Raw genomic sequence first — 20,532 nt, forward strand, 5'->3', positions numbered from 1 at the left:
GCCTAGAAACTTATTCAGAAGAGTATAAATTTACTGCTCAGATAAAGCTATATTTTGAGATGCATAATTCTCAGCCTTGTAGAACAGGGCATTATGTCAGTTCAATACATTACAATTCCATCTGCAATGTTACAAAACTTGCATCTTGCTGAAGAAGCCCTTTACCATTTGGCAAAACTAACAAGACGTCCCTGTAAGGAGAAGGAAGTCAAGTTCTGCCTCGGTATTGGCAGGAGCCAGTACCTGGATCGGTTACAAGAGCAGCATGAATGAGCTTCAATGCTTTCCCAATCTCATTGACAAAAAGAGAATCAGCTGACTGCCATTGTGGTCTCATACTGCTATAGAATGAGTTCTGCAGGAGTTATGAGAAACAATGCTGAGAACTCAGCACATTTATCAAAATAAAACTGAAAAGGGATGGGTCATAGCTGTTCAATTCTAGACTAGGTCCAATTTTACAATGCATTTCTTAAATGGCTTTGGAATTACCTGACAGGTGATGGACACGCTCCCCCTTGTGGTTTGTGGGTGTAGTGCACACCCCAGTGAGGTCCAGAGAGTTGCCCAACATATTGTTAATTCGGCGGAAGATATCACCATTGCTGCATGTAGGCATGGCTTGAGAGCCTGTATGCCAGTGGTCATGGAGCCTCAGGTCTTCTTTCTGTTTGCAGTATGAATGTAGAACATGCAATGTATAACAGGCAGACAATACTGCACATACATAAAATGTAGGCTTATTCCCCAATAAAGTAGGTTTATTAAGTAGGTTTATTCCCCGTGTAGTCTAGATAGGAAACGTTGAAATAATAGACCTAGTCTTTACAACTTGGCCTTGTTGGATATTATTTCTCCGGTTGCCACTGCGTTTGAGGTAAACTTATTATCAGTCAAGTGATGGTAAAAACGCGATTAAATATGCACTAGACATAAAAGGCAACCATAAATACATTTACATCGTTAAACAGTTAGAGCTGGACTGGTGATTATTTATGAATGGGAAAATGTTAAATTGAAATAACATATTGAAAAATGTCTACAGCTAACGTTAGCAGTTGCACCGTGGACAAAAGCTAAAGATGCTAAAGGTTCATTTTACAAAAGGACATAGTCGTTGAACGACTGGGAGGTTTATTTTATAGACAGCGCTCGACTATTCACACAAAAGTCTACTTACCAGAGAAAAGGCCATATTATTGGACAGGAACCCGCGGGGATGTGTCAAATATCTGTCTGCCTGCCTCGAAACACTACTTGAAGACTACTTTCAATACTCAGGTGTCATGATTAGGAAAATGTGCGTGAACTTATCTGTTAACGGCATGCGGGGTAATTCATTTGAAATGGCTGAAGCGGCACCACTGAAGTAGAGATGCACAGACCAACAAATCAAATTTTAACTAAATTAAAATGGGGTACATCACGTCGTAGTTTCAGTACTATAACTTCCAGTATTTGATTGCCTCCTGTTAACCTCTGAAAACGGATTTTGAGGCACCTATTGAACTATTTTAAGGTTCAGCACGCGGAGGGAAATCACACTGTCTGCTCATGGGCCCTAGGGTCAGTTGCTTCCAGACATGACGTCATATCACATCTAAATTGGATACATTGTACTTTACAAACAGGAAGTAGCTGAATTTGAAGACAAGTCGATAACAAATATCCACATCAAAGAGTATCAAGTTAGGTTTTCCATCTCTCCGGTCCATATACAAAAAGGCTATAGACATTGACAGATTTCATCCTTTTAATTTCATTATTTTCATTTGAATAATAAATAAAAGCTTAAACATTACATTATTTCATAACCACACAGAAGATATGGTAGACCATAATCATGACATCAGAAAGAGAAAGCGAGTGTGCATTAAAATAACAATACCCTTTAAATGATTGCTCCATCCACTATTATCTTAAATTCATTGCAAAGTTTTCATTTTGAGAGAAAGGTTTAACCATTTAAAGTTATATATAGCTTTGTATTTTAGGGGAGGAAACAATAGACCACTGCCACGTTTAACAGTACTTTCAATAAGGTACTTTTCATAAGGTCAATGGTATGAGTTAAGCAAATTATGTCCTCAAATTGTCTGCATACCAGTAGTAAAATGAATTTGAAATGACATGTATATTCAACTTAAATGATTTGTTCTTTGACGGTGTCATGACTCCACAAACCTGTGAATTAAGTTCACAAGCTTGAAAGATTTACCAGTGCGATACTGAACAAATAAAACAATTCAAATTTCAAGGAGTAAAAAACTGCTGTCATTTTCCCTTTTCTTTCACTCTCCAACTTTCTATGATAACTGTTATTGATGCTTGCTGTATTGAACTCCTTTGGTGTGACGATACAAATACATGTTCCTATGGCAAAAAAAAATCTAAACAAATAAATAAATAACATCACTTATGTCACGAAGGCAGCTCACAGATATGCAGGTGGGTTATGTTATATCATATCACGTGTCTCCCCGATACAGAGCAAGGCCCTTTACCTGGTGTGACCCATTGGCGCCCAAGACAGCATAGTGCAGTTTCCTTAGGATCCCATTTCCGTAGGTCTCATTATGACAACATCAGTGGGTTTATAGCATGATAGAAACCACTTTTAAATATAGCATGGTTAACCTATACTGGAAATACAGTAAGTATATGCAAAAGTCAATGGAAAGGCAGGAAAACACAGATAGCTGCTGATTACAGAACAGTTTGCCTTGGGCCATGATGATTTAACATTGTCATGTTTTGAAATCATTCATACACACAGACACAAACACACACTAACACAGACCTTAGATTTTGTATTAAATATTGCAATGCATTCAATCACGTTTACTGTATATCATTTTCAACCGCAGGACTCCCACTCAATAACATCTATTCTATGTGTATGACATTTAGCGGGCCAGGCGGTAGAGATTGAGAATAGAGAACTACACTATTCAAAAGGGGACTTCATTGAACATTCAGCAGACCAAAGTAAATTGAGGAGTGACCACTTTTTTCTTGATGATGATATACCCTGTTACTGTACCTAAGTAATGTTGGTAATGGTACCACACTACATTTTTAAAAAGGCATGGTGTTTTCTACATAGTACATTTGCGCTTGGCTGAAACAAGTATAGCAAGAGTATAGGTGAGGACTCGCAGTCTTTAGTTTAGCCATTCGTAGATATGGCTAAAGAGAGCATGTCAAACCTTTACAGCAGTCATGACAAATGATAAGGAGGATTTTTGGTTAGGATAAACATCCCACTGGGCACTGACCTCAGTTCAATGTCTAGTTTTGATTAAAACATTTTTGAGTTAACATGAATTCAATGTGAAATCAACAAACAAATCTAGGTTAAAAGTTGTGTGAAAAAAAAAAATTCCCTTACGTTGATTACTTTTTGCAAATCCAATCAGATTTCCATGTTGATTCCATGCCGTCACATATTTTATTTGATCAGTGGGATGATTCTTAATGACTTATTGTCTTTACAAATCATGTACAGTAATGCCATTCTGTAATTTGTTACGACGGTTCGTAGGAAGTGATTTTAAAAGTCAAAGTGGGGCCTATTATTTCCCCCAGATTTGCGTCTTTCGTATAAGTAAAAAATCATCATAATTTGTTTGAAACCTGCATTACATGGAGAATATCAATTGAGCGATGGATCAAACCTGTCTTCTACATATTCTTATCAGACTACCAGTATCTTAAGGAAGAGAAAGAGGACTCTAAGTATTGGGGTATTTGGAATGGGAGTGGATGAATGTGTGGTTGTATGTATGTGAGTGAGCAAAGGGAGACAGAACCGAGCTGTAGGAGAGGAAGGAAATTGCTGGGGTCAAAGGTCAGGGGTCAAGAGTTAGGGGTCATCACTGGGTGAGGGCCTGAAGGATGTCCTTAACCAGCATCGTGCCAATCACCATTTTCTCACAGTTGACCGTCAGCTGGGCGGCCCCGTCCTCTTTGGTGACCACACTGACCAGTACAAGGCTGCCACTGGTCACCGTCTTCCCAGCGAACCTGTGAATCGGAAATGGGGGAGGAGATACAGGAGGGCTAAGTTCAAAGATCAAAGAGCAGAAGTAAAGATGAAGTTGAATAGTTGAATCAATATGACACAAAACAGCAATATTCTTTCATGATTTCATAACTTCCTATTTGACACATTCCCCTACTATCTCCCCTGTCTAATAAAACATGCAACATACTAATTCAATAAATAAAAAAATCTACATCAATATTTATTCTGGCGACATCTGCCAACTTCGCCAACTTTTCCAAATGCCCTCCACCCTCACCTGCACTCCTTGTCTGAGCCACAGGGCACTCGGCTGAGGTTGGCGGCAGTGGTAACCCTTTGAACGACAGCGTGCTCGCCCTGACACTTCTCCTCCAGGGTCAGCTTCTCTGTGATCTCATTCATGCCCATCAACTGACCTGAGGACAGTACAAAATAGCAGCGGTCAACAGACGAGTGGTCAAGGAGTCTGCATCAGCATCTCAATTGATCTTCCCGCGATTCCTTGCATCCTATCTCCTCGGCTCCTTCCCCTCCGTATTGGAGGAGACGGTCCAAGGTCCCTCGCCTCAGACCTTCTTCTCCAATACCTTTTTAGGGATGCAAGGAAAGAGGATGTGAGGAATCGAGGAAAGATGAATTACAGGTTCCAGCTTGAGTGAGATTGAACCTGTGTTTGAAGGTCAATTGAATTTTTGTTTTTATGAATGCTCATTGTCACCAGACTCCTTCAAAATAGGAGACTGTCGCGTGAATACCTAACATTTTAACCAAACCTCCTTGTGTAATATCTCACACTATATGGAGGCATTTGTGTCCATATACCATTTGATACTACAACAATCTAAAAGCCATACAACTCTATAGGGTCTACTACCATAAAAGTGTTGGGTTTTACACAATTCTCTTAGGACTACACTAACTATATAATGCCTTAGGATTAAAAGACTAGAGATATGAGCCATTACATAAGCATGGGGCTTAATGTGAAAAACTCGCAAAGCAGTGACACTTTCCTAAGAATAAGAAAGTAATCTGATATTTGCCAAAAACAGGAGTTTGAGGGGAATAGCCTGCATGTGGATTACTTTATCTATCAGGTTGCAGGTCTATAACTCATATTTCTATCCTGCTCGTCTTTTTGTCAAACTCATTTTCTCATATATCACTGTCAAACTTCCTTGAACATAGAAAACGCTCCCTGAAAGAGATTGAAATGTCCCCTCTTCATTCTGTGACGTCTTAGTTATATTTAGCTGAATTCAGCTAAACTTCTGCACAAACTTCCTCCACACTAAATCTAGAATACAATGACCATTAACTTGAAATGTATTATAAAACACCATTATATGCATTAAATGGAAGCAGCATGCTATACTGTCCTCTAACCACTCAGACAAAGTTAAGTTAGCTCTACTTCTCTAAAACATCTGAATGTGGCCTACAGTATGCATTAGTTACAGCCCATGTGTCTTACAGCCCGTATAACACAATCAATGCTGTGAAAGAAGAGCACAATGGTTTTAAATGCAGTGCCTTTAAAAAAAATTGGACATCCTCTTTGCGCATTCCCGGAACTACAGTAGGACATTGATTTGGGATTAGTGGATCTAAGTGGAGCATTCCCAGTCATTCCCAGTGGAGCTACAGTACATGTTAGAGGCTGGGATGCAGGTTAGGTTAGGTCAGTTGTGTCTGCCATTGAAGTGAACTGGAGATACATAGTGCAAATAGTCATTGGCACCCAGGCATTAGATATCGCTGTGGGGGTATAGGAGGGAACAGCTTGAAGCAAGGGGGGAGATGTTGAGGGGAAGGATGGGGGAGGAGAGGTTGAGTCTCGTATGGGGGGGTAGGTTGTTAAGGCAGGTGGCACATAGACAGCTGACGAGAACAAGTTCTATCAAAGGAAACTTACCTAGACTTTGTAATAGCGTCTCTATTGGGGCCAGTATCAAGAGGGAAGAACGGAGGATATGACACGTTTAAACACACAATATGGTTGGATTTGAGTTGAAAACCTTGCCCAGTGTTAGTGATTATGCTCCAAGGGTGACCATTGCTATTAAACCAAGTTAGAATGAATACCAAGGTTTCCTGGTGGATGTGGATTTGATCAAGTCAGAGGTGATAGTGCGGTAGTAGTCACATGCCATTGTTAGGGTTAGTTTGTGTAGTGACTGGTGGAAACTTCCATTCATCACTGACAAAAAATAAATATACTATGATTTGCCTCAGAAATGTATTAATTCTTGAGTGTTCTTTTGGATACCAACTCAAAACAACACCCAGAGAGGCAAAGACATCTCAAAACACACTGCTTCAATTCAGGGATTTTACTATTACAAAACTGTAAAGTTGTATTACTCTTTGTTGACACTAGCATTGTTTCTTTAGCGCAGTCAAAATGGGGCCCATATTGTTTGATTTCCATACATTGGTTCCTGTGCTCACCTTGCTCCTTTTTGAACTCATTTTCTGTCATAAAGATTGGCATCATCAGCTCTCCAACCGGTGGCTGGATCGACACAAAGAACTTCCTGGTGTGAGTGCTTCAAAGGAACAATAAGACATGACATGATTCACTTATAGGAGAATAGAGCAATAGGACTGTGCAGTGATTAGGGTCGCAAAATTCCGGAAACTTTCCCAGGAATTCTCTGGTTTTCCAGAACTCCCAATAAGATTCCCGGAATAAGTAGGTAGGGAATCCTATAACTTGGAATCTTCCAACCAGGATTTCTGGAAAAAAAACAGGATTTCTGAGAAACCAAGTTTCCAGAATTTTGCAGAACTAGTTTGATACTTGACTGGCCATATAGGGGGAGGGGGGGGGCAGGCTCTCCCTACAGCCATCAGGGAGCAGGCTCTTTCTTACCAGAGCTGGAAGTTGGCTGCCTGTGTGGAATCACAGAAATCGATGCCCATCACCACGCTGACAGTCTCGCCCGCAGGTAACACCTCTGAAGACAACACAAGATACTAGGTAAAAGAGACAGTGCACTAACTAGCCCAGAACAATGACAAACAGCTACCTAGATAGATCACTGAATGACTGAGGTGTAATTTAAACTGACCCCGTTGCAAAACTTAACCCAACAAAGAACCATTTCTTTCAATGAGCTTTTCCAAAAAGTCTTCTTCAGATAAAAAAGGGTTCCATGTAGAACCCTACCGGTCCTCAAAGGATCCTTTTGAACCCCTTTTCAAAACTATTAAAAGAGGAATTCTGTTGTGGAATGTTGACTGACCGATCTCAGGGAACTCTTTGATCCTCATGCCTGATTGCAACTTGGCGTCCTCCACGTGCAGGCTCTTGGCCTCGGAGGTGGCGCTGTTGGTGAACTGGATTTTGACTGCCACCATGTGCGGGTCGGGGCTGAACGGCTGGCGGCTGAAGCAGTACTCCACTGACAGGCCCTCGCCGGTGATACGGTGGAGCAGCTCATAGGTCTTCAGATTGCCAGATGGGATGATGGTCTGTGGTACGGAAACAGGTAGGGGGGGGTTGAGTGAAAACTGCATGTACAGCCAAGCAGGCTTACATATTGTATCAAACACCTGGACACTGGCTATAGTGTTGGGTTGACTGTCGCTGGACACAGTTTAGAATCCCAGTTGGGGTTACTGTAGTAGGTTGGCCCTTGTGGGTATCCATACCTATGTATGACTATGTATGACATGTGCAGACTAGGCTAGTAAACATGCTGAATCAAGAACCTCATTGTTGTACCTCCTTATTTTAGATGATACTGCATTGTGTCAGAAGTGGCTTTAATAATCACATAAACGTGAAGGACTTACCAAGTAAATCATACATTCAGTATGAGGATGACGTGTGAAATGCTTGATAATGTATGTGATATCAACAGAGCAGTGGTGGGCCGTCAGGGCCAGCAAGGCCTTCTCTGCTGGCCTAAACATCATCAGAATATAATTTTTTTTAAATATATTTTCCCACAAATATGTATTAAATTATTCCCCAGAGTAAGAGTTACACTCTTCATTTCATAGCGTTCCTCTTGGTTGCACTGCTTCCAGCCCCAGGTTGAGATTTGGAGGGCTGGTCTTTATGTTAGATATTTTATCCAATCATATTCAGCCATCATGTGTTGCCAGGGGTCTAAAATCTGCCCTCAGGCCTTCAGAATCAACAGTGCGGGCGCTTGTAGCTTAAAGTGAATGGAAATTAAAATTTAGAGGCAACCAATCAGCTTTAGAGTTGGCTATTGTACGCCTGCTGGCTGGCTCCAGTGTTACACAGGAGCCAGCTAGCAGGCGTAGTGCCTGCACGTCTTTTGATTGGCTTACCAACTAGGAAACTAGGAAACTGAAATTGATCAACGATTGATCAACGAATTAATTTGCGTACTACTAAACTGTTTTTTTCAACCCACAATGGCGGATGGAGAAGATATCGATTTGGTCGAGGATATAATTATAACGCCATTCTCAAGACAAACTTTTCAAGAAAAGTTAGACATTGTCAGGAGAGGTAGATGCCGACGCTACAAAGCCGACGCCACAAAGACAGGCTCCGAGAAGCACTGCAAACTGTACTGCTGGGAATGCCTATTATTTGCAAGTGATCGATTTGGTGTTTGGAGCCACACTGGCTTTGCAAACCTGAGTTGACTAACCAAGGCAGCAACGAGACACCAAAGTACGGCTGGGCACTTACAAACAATGGTGCTTTTGAAAACTTTTGGGGACACCCGAGTGGATCTACAGCTCAACGAACAAGCACGCAGGGCAACGAAGCTGCACAATGAAAAGGTATTGTACTCTTCCCCTGCAATTCTCTGAATAAAAATGTAAATTTCAAGGTGACGCAACGCCTGGTTATACTGCGTTTCTGTCTGAATGTATAGTGTCTAGAGCCATGGCATCATAATGATGGTAATAAGAGGTGGATTAATTCGGGTGGGACTGTGTAGGACTTCACTGAAGGCCCAGGCCCCAGAACCACGGCACGCTACTGCAACAGAGAGGTATATTTTCTGGGTGATTTAAATATTGACTGGCTTTCATCAAGCTTTCCACTCAAGAAAAAGCTTCAAACTGTAACCAGTACCTGCAACCTGGTTCAGGTTATCAGTCAACCTACCAGGGTAGTTACAAACAGCACATGAATGAAATCATCAACATGTATTGATCACATCTTTACTAATGCTGCAGAAATTTGCTTGAAAGCAGTATCCAAATCCATCGGATGTAGTGATCACAATATAGTAGCCATATCTAGGAAAACCACAGTTCCAAAGGCTGGGCCTAATAAAGTGTATAAGGGGTCATATATTAAGTTTGGTAGTGATTCCTATAATATTGATGTAAAGAATATCTGTTGGTCTGTGGTGTGTAATGAGGAGAAAACAGACACGGCACTTCCTTATTTTAGATGATACTACATTGTGTCAGAAGTGGTTTTAATAATCACATAAACGTGAAGTAAATCATACATTCAGGCTGACAGGCTGTTTCAAAGCAAAGAGGGCACGTGTTGGAGATAAACAGCGCAGATCATCATTGGGCTAGCAAGGACTAATGAACAAGGACTAAGTTACTGCTAGCACATGTTGCAAGAGGAAGGAACTGCCTGGATTTCAGGGTTTGCGATTCCAAGTTCAGCGGGCTCTCGTGCAAACATGGACAGGCCAGTGGCTTATGCTGACGGATTTTGCATTAGTCCCCTGGAGAATTTAGATTGTACGTACATTCAGGCGTTTTGAAAGGTACAGAGTAGCTTCAGGCTTAAATGTGAAAAATGTGGCATTTCTAGATAATACACTGATCTACTCTATGGGTGATGAAGGCGAGGATATATTAAATGCTTCACCATTCACCGAGGAAGATAAACTTAACTACTGTGCCATTAAAGACTGTGTTGAAATGCATTTCGTAGGGAGACATTATATTTGAAAGAGCTAGGCTTAATGTGGGCAAACAGGAGCAGGGTGAAACCACCAACAGTTTTATCACAGCTGCTCACACGCTAGCGGAACATTGTCGGTTTGGCGCACTCAGGGAAGAGTTGACCCGAGATCAGATTGTAGTGGGAATAAGAAATATCTCACTTTCTGAAAAGCTACAGTTGGATTCCCAGCTTCCCTTGTCCAAAGCTGTAAACAAGGTTAGGCAGAGTGAGACAGTAAAAATACCAGCAGACAATGTTGCACCACATCAGCTCCTTGCAGAGTGAAGAGTGAGGAAACACATGCGTTTTCATACCGTGCAACAACAAAAATGGAGGGGAACACAGAACAGAGACCGACGCAGTGAAAACAATCACAGACAGCACCAGTAGCCAGTTCAAGTGTTTGTCGCAAATGTGGGATAATCCCCTTTCCACAGATGGGAAGATTGCCCAGCAAAGGATGCGAAATGCAGGAAATGTCACTTTACAGCAGTCTGTCGATCACCTAAAGCCCATTATGGTGGGAAGCTGCTATAGACCACCAAGTGCTAATCTGGATGTATCTGGATGACATGTGTGAAATGCTTGATAATGTAAGTGATATCAACAGAGAGGTATATTTTCTGGGTGATTTAAATATTGACTAGCTTTCATAAAGCTGCCCACTCAAGAGAAAGCTTCAAATAGTAACCAGTGGCTGTAACCTGGTTCAGGTTATCAGTCAATCTACCAGGGTAGTTACAAACAGCACAGGAAGGGAATCATCAACATGTATTGATCACATCTTTACTAATGCTGCAGAAACTCTCTTCCACATCAAGTAACTCATGCAATCAGTGAAATTAGATGTAAAAAACGGATAAAAAACATCTTATGGAACAGCGGGGACTGTGAAGCAACACGAACATTGGCACAGACACATGCATACACACACACACACGATAATATACGCACTATTCACACACATACACATGGATTTTGTACTGTATATATGTGGTACTGGTAAAGTAGAGGCCTGAGGGCATGTGGATGTATTGTAATGTTTTTAAAATGGTATAAACTGCCTTAATTTTGCTGGACCCCAGGAAGAGTAGCCCCAGGAAGAGTAGCCTTGGCACCAGCTAATGGAGATCCATAATAAATACAAATACAAAGCAAACGCATGAGGTCTCAGAGGAGGAACAGCAGCTACAGTAGGACAGCATCTTTCTGGGACAAGTAAGGAAAAAACAATGATGGCGGGCACTCGGATATTAAACTCAATGGGGAGGTTGTGTCATTTAAACCAGACACATGGGCAGCAGTGACCGCAATCCCCACAAAACTGTATAGCTATAGTAGAAATGGCCCTTTGCTCTCTACAAAACTGTAAGATATTACCAGTGGAAGGGCAGTTGGTGAGTAAACTGGAGAGTAAAGACAAAAGTGCCATCCAACCTGTCTTCGCCATTCACTCTCTGGCCAGACCGTGGCTGGGGCTGCCAACAATTGAACTGGAGGACCCAAGGGATGTTTTCCAAAAGACATTCCCAAAAGGGTCCCCCCCCTCTTACTTACTAGCCAAAAATAATTACTGGTCATGGGGTCACATGCAACAGGTGGCATTTGACAAGATCAAAGGAGACCTGCTGTCACAGAGAGTGTTGACCCAGTACCGTCCCCACGCTATGACAAAGGTGTCAGCAGATGCATCATCTTTTGGGCTAGGGGCGGTCCTCACACAGACGCAGGACAACATGGAGTGGCGTCCAATAGCATACATCTCCCAAAGCTTATCCGACACAGAGCAAAGATATGCTCAAGTGGAGAAGGAGGCGTTGGCAATCACATGGGCAGGTGAAAGGCTCAGCCAATACCTTATTGGCCTGCAGTTTACAGCAGAGACTGACCACAAACCACTGTTGGCTCTGTTAGGGACAAAAGCACTGGACGACTTTCCTCCCAGAGTCCTGCGCTTCCGACCTCAGATTGCCGAGGTTCACCTACAATATGGTGTATGCGCCAGGAAAGGCACTGATCACAGCAGACGCACTCTCCATGCCCCAATTAAAAGTCCATTAACAGAGGAAGAGCCATGTCTAGAGGGGGAGGTACATGTGTCCATTAATGCAATAAGGGACAGTCTACCTGCATCTCAGACCAAACTGCAGCAGATTGCAGAGGAGCAACAGCGAGACCCCATCTGCCGACAGATAGTGCAGCAGTGCAAAAAGGGATGGCCCAGGCAGGAGGAACTGCCTCAGCTGCTGAAGCCCTATTGGGTGCACCAACGTGACTTCCACTGTAATGGAGACCTTCTCATGAAAGAACAATGAGACTCTACAACGGGAAATTCTAGAGAGTGCATGAGGGACCCATGGGGATAGCCAAATGCAGACAGAGGGCTCAACAGTCGGTGTGGTGGCTGGGTCTGAGTACTTAGATTGCCAAGCTGGTGGCCCAGTGTGAGGTGTGTGCACAATGTTAACCTTGTCATCCTGAACCAATGATGGTGAGGGAGCTGCCAAAACAGCAATGGAAAAAGGTAGGGGCAGATAAGAACTTATGGGAAAAAGACAAAAGTCATTTTTTTCTGGGCAAGGGGTTGCTGAGTTCCTGGTTACAGATAACACTCCCCAATTCTCCGCAAGCTCCTTTTCTGCATTTGCCGTATAATATGAACTTCACACATGTGACCAGAAGCCCCTACCAGTCACAGAGCACCGGTGAGGTAGAGAGAGCTGTGAAAACAGTCAAAGGACTGTTGAAAAGGAACAAGGATCCATACATGGCTCTGTTACCATACAGAGTTACACCACTGCATCATGGGCCGTCGCTTGCCGAGCTCCTGGTGGGCAGGAGGCTGCGCTCCCTCCCTTGCCTGTCTCGCCGGCTGGGCTTAAACCCCAATGGCCTAACAGGAAGGCCTTCACTGAGAGGGACAAATGGCTGAAAAAAAACACAAACTGGAGACTTTAAATCGGAGACACCGTGCTACGGAGAGGCAAGAGCTGACAGAACGTCAACGTGTGTGGATTACAAACTAAAATACACCAGAAATAGTGCTGAGGAAAGCAGATGCCCCCACGCTCCTATGTGGTGGACAAAGGCTCCGAGGAGGTACGGATTATCAAAACACACCTCAGAGCTCTTCCAGATCTACTAGGCACACAGGTTGAGGAGGCCACAGACAACGCACAAAAAGAGGGAGAAGGAGAGAGAATGCTCACAGAGCCAAAAGACTGCTCAAAAATCATTCTCACAGAGCCACAAGCTCGCCCAAAAAGGGATGTGAAGCCACCAGAGTGGCTGAAAGACTATGTTACATGAATAGAATGCATACTGTTGGGGAACATACCCAGCAAAAAGAGACTGTACCTAAGTTAATGCATACGTGTTAAAGAGAATAATAGTGGTTTCCAAATTGCATTTCAGTTATGCTTCAGTGGTTATGAATGTTGAATTATTTTTCATTGGAGAGGGGAAGATGTAGTAGGATGGCCCTTGCGGCTATCCGTACCCATGTATGACATGCACAGACTAGGCTAGTAAACATGCTGAAGCTAGAACCTCATTGTTGTGCCTTCTGATTTTAGATGATACTACAGTTACCTGCTCAAATTTACCAGAAAATACTATACATCTTCAAAAATATTCAGTAAAATTGGCACTCATAAAATGTTATAAAGCTTGGAATGTATGGTACTTAATATCTCTTTAAATCTACATTATCTTTCTCTAGCAATCTACATCTATATGAAGTGCTTAGGCCTTCGGGGTTAGGGGCTATGGGTAGTTTGTCCTAGAAAGGGTACTCACCGTAGGGGACAGAACGTTGTCGGTCAGGGACAAGCCCTCCAGATCTGTCACTAGGCTGCTGGACAGGAAGTTGTTGAGGGGCGTGACTTGAGACGGAGATGGAGCGGGGTCAACTAGGAAAAGGAAAGAGCACAGCGTTTTCTCAAAGACTGGGGAGCAATCATGTATAGTCTGATGCTGCGCTAATGTAAACTAACAAGCAAATAGCGGCGATTCTGCCTCATGGACAATGGCGATTGTGGACTTCTGAAGTTGCAATGTTCAGTACCACAGACACGGATATATTAGATTTTAAACATTTGATTTCAAATTTGAAATAATAGGGAATAAATCTGCACATAATTAAAATAGATTTATCCAGTGACATCCATTACCAATCGTTCATCATTCCATTCATATTCTATGTAGGACCACTTGAGGGGGAAAGTGTAGACTGTCACTGTATTCCTGGTATCGTGGATTTAGTAAAAAGGAGGTGAACTTACAGTCATCAAAATCAAGCAGAGACATTTCTTTCTTTTCTTTCTTGTTCTCTTTTTTGGGTGGTTTGGATGGAGGTTTAGATGCTGTGGTCTGAAAAGAATAGAAAGAGAAACTAACCCACAAGCAGAAGGAGACCTGCCACCTGAATATAGTGTATAAAAGGAGGGAAAAAAGTAAATAGATATAAACTATATTACCACTTGTGCATGAAAGCAAAGGAATACAGTCCCACGCTGGCGCGTTTTGGACTTCTAACCCCTTTTAAACATAGTGTGTTTGAGCTACAGACTTCTGTTGAACCATTGGATTAATCTATCTCTTCTGCATCCATTGAAACCAATCACTAGTCTGTGTGATTAACTTGGGCTGAGCTAGGGCAGTGTTTGTGAGACAAGGGCGGGTCCCAAAGGGGCCTGCGGGCGGTTCTTCTAAAAAAAACGTCTCTAAAGCCAGTGGTTTGAGCGGAGACTCTTTCGAACACGTACATGTAATCGTGCATGTTCTGCATGCATTGTTTGCTCTATGACGCTCACAAGCCATACAACAGTTTTTTGAAGGTACAGTGTTTTTCTACATTGACGATCATAGGAAATCCCAGGCCGTACTGTCTATAATACTGTAATAAGCTCAGATAGTGGCAAATGTGAGGTTTGGAATTTGTGACAGCAACTGACTAGTTGGATATTCATTTCCCAATGAGCAAACATAAATTCATTTTTATCAGGTTTTTACTTGGCAGACCTTATTTTTATTTTTTACATTTGTCAATAAAACTGTTTATGTCAAATTGTAAAACACTTCATTGTGAAGCTAAATATAAGGGCTAGACATGCAGATAAATGAAAGTAGTGCCTAGGGCAACTCCACAACTTTTCAACCTCATTTTCATTATCTCCAGCACAATACCAGTGTCAATATATGTGAAAATGGCGAATTTCGACATTTTGTATAATCTTTTTGTTAACAAGTTCTACCTAATGACATCATCAAAACTTAAAACATTTTATTTGACGGGAGCAAGAAAATACCCTCCCTTGGGCTAGAAATTCATTGCAGTTTTTGATCCTACCTTGTGATGTCACTGAGAAGCATTTCTATTTTAACCATGGATCGCTCATAGAAACACTGTTTTCACATATGTAGAAACTGGTTGGTGGTGGAGATTATGAATATGAGGTTGAAAGGTGGCAGAATTGCCCTTTAAGTTTATTAGTTTACTGTATCCATTGGGAATGTTGACATCAAAGAATATCTACATGCTTTATGCCAACCATCAGATAATGCCAATGTAGAATGGGTGTTACGTTTTTCCTTTATGAAGTCTTATAAATTGAAAAATTATTTTTTACAGCTTTATTAGCGTACACCTAATATGTTCTCCCTGTTGACGATGCTCATTATATATTAAGGTTGAACCAAAAGATTACATGTAACAATAAAATACAAAATTATTATGTGAAATTGAATGAAACAATTTATGTAGATGCTATTATTATGTACAATATTCCATGTTTCTATATGATAACAATAGCGTAATATATTTAATATTTTTTAACTATTTTGTAACAGTTTCACCAATTCATTTTAATTAACTTAATCATTATGACACACCCCTCACTATTGTCATTGGTTACACTAATAGCATCTGTGTGTCTGTCTACATAACCTGGTACAAGTATTCATGACATTACACTGAGGAAGGCACAGTGATGCCGAAACATTGGTAAATACCCATTACTTTGCTGGGAGTTGATTCATGGAGTGTGCGACTTTCTTTATTTGATAGTCCACTGGGAATTTTGAAATAAAAGAATATCTATGTGCTTTATGCCAATATCAAATAATGCCTATTTAGAATGTGTGTGTTACGTCTCTCACTGTGTGTGTGTTTGTGTATGTGTGTGTGTGTGTGTGTGTATATCTGTAGTACGTGTATATTCGAGTCTCTCATTACCCACCTTCTTTTTCTTCTTGGTCTCCTCCTCTGACTCCTCTTCTGACTCCTCATCCTCTGACTCGCTGCTCTCTGACTCACTATCGTCGTCCTCCTCGGATTCTGACTCGGAGCTACCAATCCGCGGTTTGCTCTTCTTCTCGCTTTTCTTCACATCCTCTCCACTGCTCGGCTCACTGTGATGCATTGGTAAACAGGTATAAAACGGTTTAATGAAGGGATTTCACATCTTTAGAGCTCATGTCATAGCATTGCATTTCCTAGTGCTCTGCTACAGATTTTGACTACATTCTTTGGGTTACACACATCAGATTGAATATGAATTAATAGGTAAAGAAAAAAACGTACAATTTAAACTTTTGACTGGAATTCCTCTTTAATCATTATCCAGTTTATGTATAATTGAGATTAGGGCCAACAATTCATTGTCAATGGCTGATATTAAAGATACATTATAACGGTTTTGTATAATTTTAGCCAGTAGTTTTGAAAGTAGCGCTCAAGAGCCAAAATGTGTCCCCGAAAATTGTGCACAATTGTGTACATCATCACATCATTGTTCTCGAGCCTCTGTAAAGTGTGAGAAGAGAAGAGAAGAAAAAAACTGTGGTGTGCATGTGGGGTGTTCATGTTGGGCTCATTGGACAATACTGTGCTGACCTGATCCCACCTCCCACTTTAATCTTGCAACCTCATTGGACATTGTTCCACCTGCCAATCAACATTGTCTATCAGCTTCGGTTGTCACGCATGGTCTCGTCAGGTTAATATGGCAAACCAGCAAACGAATGTGATAATGTAATTTTATACAACAGAAAATGTATACTTATGTTTGCATCAAATGTCTCCTTGAAAGTCAGGTATCAATTATATCATATGCCTACGTGATGAATGATGATCGCTGGCAATTAACAACTGTAGTGTTGCCTACATTGCATTGCCCCATATCATAGAATATAAGTGTGAAAGTTTATAAAGACAAAAAGTGGACACATTAAATTAAAAATTAAACGGTTGAGACAACATAAAGAGGAATCTGGTAATGAATGGTGTGGCTGTTGAACAAGTTGAGACTAAATTACTTGGTGTTACCTTAGATAGTAAACTGTCATGGTCAAAACATATCGATTCAATGGTTGTAAAGATGGGGAGAGGTCTGCCTGTAATAAATAGATGCTCTTTTTTCATAACAACACATTCCAAAAAGCAAGTCCTGCAGGCTCTAGGTTTGTCATATCTTGATTATTGTCCAGGTCGTGTGGTTGAGTGCTGCAAGGAAAGACCTATTTAAGCTGACCCAGAACAGAGCAGCACATTTTGCTCTTCATTGTAATCAGAGGGCTGATATAAATACTATGCTGCCAGTCTCTCTTGGTTAAGAGTTGAGGAGAGACTGACTGCATCACTTCTTTTTATAAATGGTTTGCGTAGTCAACTTACACACACCTCTGACACACACACACACTTACCCCACCAGACATGCCACCAGGGGTCTTTTCAAAGTCCCCATACAGTACTATATAGAGTCATTATTTCATGGAACTCTTCCATCTCATACTGCTCAAATGAACAGCAAACCTGTTTTGTTTTTTTAACTGACAAAGCAACACCTCACGGCACAAAACCTCTCCCCTATTTGACCTAGATAGTTTGTGTGTATGGATTGATATGTAGGCTACGTGTGCCATTTTTAAATGGATGTCCTTCTGTTCTTGAGCTGTTCTTGTCTATTAATGTCAAATCAAATGTTATTGGTCACATACACATGGTTAGCAGATGTTAATGCGAGTGTAGCGAAATGCTTGTTGCTTCTAGTTCCGACCATGCAGTAATATCTAACAATTTCACAACAGCTACCTTATACACACGTGTAAAGGAATGAATAAGAATATGTACATATAAATAAATGGATGAGCGATGGCCGTGCGGCATAAGCAAGATGTAGTAGATGGTATAGAGTACAGTATATACATATGAGATGAGTAATGTAGGGTATGTAAACATTTCATAAAGTGGCATTGTTTAAAGTGACTAGTGATACATTTATTTCATCCAGTTTTTAATTATTAAAGTGGCTAGAGATTTGAGTCGGCATGTCACTCAATGTTAGTGATGTCTGTTTAAAATGTATTTTCAATGTATTTTCACATTTATCAAAATAACTAAATGGTAAGCCATGCATACACCAAAAACATAATTTAGGAGATACAAGTTGTGAGCATAGTTTTTCTGATTGGGTTAACAATGATCTTCTAATGTGTGCCTACAATGCCATCTTTAGTGCACGACATTTTCTGGTTTATAGAGAAATACATTGAAAGAGATCTATGAAACCACTACCGAGGTCGAATACATACATCATTTATGATGCATGGATTTGATTGATGTATTCAATGTATTTTCACATTTATCAAAATAACTAAATGGTAAGCCATGCAGCCACTTGAAAACTTGCTTCAGTGGGGGTTCACTATATCACAGGAACGAGCACATTCTAAAGGATGGCAGGTTAGAATGTAGATGGTTCATAAATGCGTGGGTACAACATCACCCGATGCACTTGCTAATAAACTCGGCTCACCGAATCAATAGCTATCAGGAATACTAAACAATACACTGGCATGTCGATTCCCAAATGTGAGGTTTAAAAAAATAACAAGGTAGTTTTCAATTTTCCGGAAACATTTCTTTAAGCGAAAAATGTGTGTTACCTTTCACTTTCTGGAACAGGTTTCCTTGCTTTGATCTTCTCCACATTCTTCTTTTTCTTCTTCCCCTCTTCCTCCTCGTCCTCCTCGCTTGCAGACTCCGACTCCTCGTTGCTCTCCTCACTCTCGGATCCCGAGCCGCTCTCCTCACTGCCACTGCCACTCTCTGAGCCGCTGGCTGTGTCTGAGGCTGGGGGGTGGAGAGGTTTCTATTCATCCCATCCTACACAGATTCTGTCTCATATACTTAAAGGTAGGGTTGCAAAAGAGCTGTAGGTTATTGGCATTTTCAGAATTAAAAAAAAATGAACAGGTAATCTACGGCAACTTTGGTAATTTATACTTGAATAACTTTTTAAAAAATGGATTCATAGAAAATATACATTTTTTGTTCATCTTTACATCTGTCTCCACCTTTTCTATGAGGTTGTCATGGAAAATAAGCGAATACATTTAGAAAGCATTGAATCAACAATGGCATAATTTTCAAATAACTGCAACGGTCACAACTATTTACTTTTTTCACAACTGCCTCCAAAACATTTACAACAAAGACATATTGACATAGTAAAATAAATAAAAGTGTGTAAAAATATAAAGGATATTTCATGCTGAAACCCTGATATTAAACACCAACGGTATTCACTAAGTTGATGGAATATATTTAGGATAATGTTTTACAGTTTTTTTCATAATTTTCTTTCATTTAAAAATCATCTTATTTATTTTATGAAAATTACATAAAATCCTTGAAAGTTTCCCAAATTCCTGTGGTTTACTGGTAAACGTAAAATACCCTCCCTTTGCAACCCTACTCATAGGACATGATAAAGCACATACAGTGGGGCAAAAAAGTATTTAGTCAGCCACCAATTGTGCAAGTTCTCCCACTTAAAAAGATGAGAGGCCTGTACTTTTCATCATAGGTACACTTCAACTATGACCGACAAAATGAGGTGAAAAAATCCAGAAAATCACATTGTAGGATTTTTAATGAATTTATTTGCAAATTATGGTGGAATATAATTATTTGGTCACCTACAAACAAGCAAGATTTCTGTCTCTCACAGACCTGTAACTTCTTTAATAAATCCAGTTAGAGATAGGGGGCATTATTTTCACTTTGGATGAATTGCAAGCCCATAGTGAACTGCATCAAAATCTGAAATTGCTAATATATGCATATTATTATTACGATTGGATAGAAACCACTGAAGTTTCTAAAACAGTTTGAATTATGTCTGTGAGTATAACAGAACTCACAGGGCAGGCAATCTTCCAAGTTTTGAAGTTTTGAAATCCTGAAAGTTGGGACAACTTTGACGTCATCGCCCCCTCCCTTCCCAACAAGTTATGGATCTGGAAACACTTCCTACGTCTTCCACTAGATGTTCTTATTCAGTAGAAAGTGTAATGGAGCATTTGCTGTGAACTTTGACCTAATGGGAAGGAAAGTAGTTGGTGTCGCAAAAGAATGCCATTTTGTTGTGGCGCGTTGGTCTTTGATTACTACGGCTGTTCCAATCAGCCCCAGATGAAAACGAATGATCCGGTTGGATATTGCTATTGGATATATATGATTATAACATCCTAAAGATTGATTCTGCACTTAGTTTGACCAGTTTCTTCAACCTGTAATATGTCTTTTGGA

The 20,532-nt window shown here is 40.8% G+C and overlaps 1 protein-coding gene across 7 annotated transcripts in view; it reads right to left on the reverse strand.

The window, feature by feature from the left end:
- Positions 1-1,739: 1,739 nt before the first annotated feature.
- The window catches only part of LOC135509674 (AP-3 complex subunit beta-2), a 96,190-nt gene continuing 77,397 nt past the window's right edge, over positions 1,740-20,532 (reverse strand). For 4 of the 7 annotated variants that reach the window (XM_064930531.1, XM_064930532.1, XM_064930529.1 and 1 more), the window contains exons 19-28: positions 18,885-19,071; positions 16,178-16,349; positions 14,222-14,309; positions 13,737-13,849; positions 7,276-7,504; positions 6,903-6,987; positions 6,479-6,576; positions 5,943-5,963; positions 4,305-4,443; positions 1,740-4,062 (exon numbers count right to left, since the gene is read on the reverse strand). In XM_064930531.1, the coding sequence (XP_064786603.1) occupies positions 3,876-4,062; positions 4,305-4,443; positions 5,943-5,963; positions 6,479-6,576; positions 6,903-6,987; positions 7,276-7,504; positions 13,737-13,849; positions 14,222-14,309; positions 16,178-16,349; positions 18,885-19,071 (1,319 nt within the window). In that variant the 3' untranslated portion in view covers positions 1,740-3,875. The remainder of the gene's footprint in view (positions 4,063-4,304; positions 4,444-5,942; positions 5,964-6,478; positions 6,577-6,902; positions 6,988-7,275; positions 7,505-13,736; positions 13,850-14,221; positions 14,310-16,177; positions 16,350-18,884; positions 19,072-20,532) is intronic. The other 3 variants (XM_064930534.1, XM_064930533.1, XM_064930530.1) reach the window with 2 other exon arrangements.

The sequence above is a fragment of the Oncorhynchus masou genome, chromosome 22, assembly GCF_036934945.1.
Source record: "Oncorhynchus masou masou isolate Uvic2021 chromosome 22, UVic_Omas_1.1, whole genome shotgun sequence".
Lineage (NCBI taxonomy): Eukaryota > Metazoa > Chordata > Actinopteri > Salmoniformes > Salmonidae > Oncorhynchus > Oncorhynchus masou.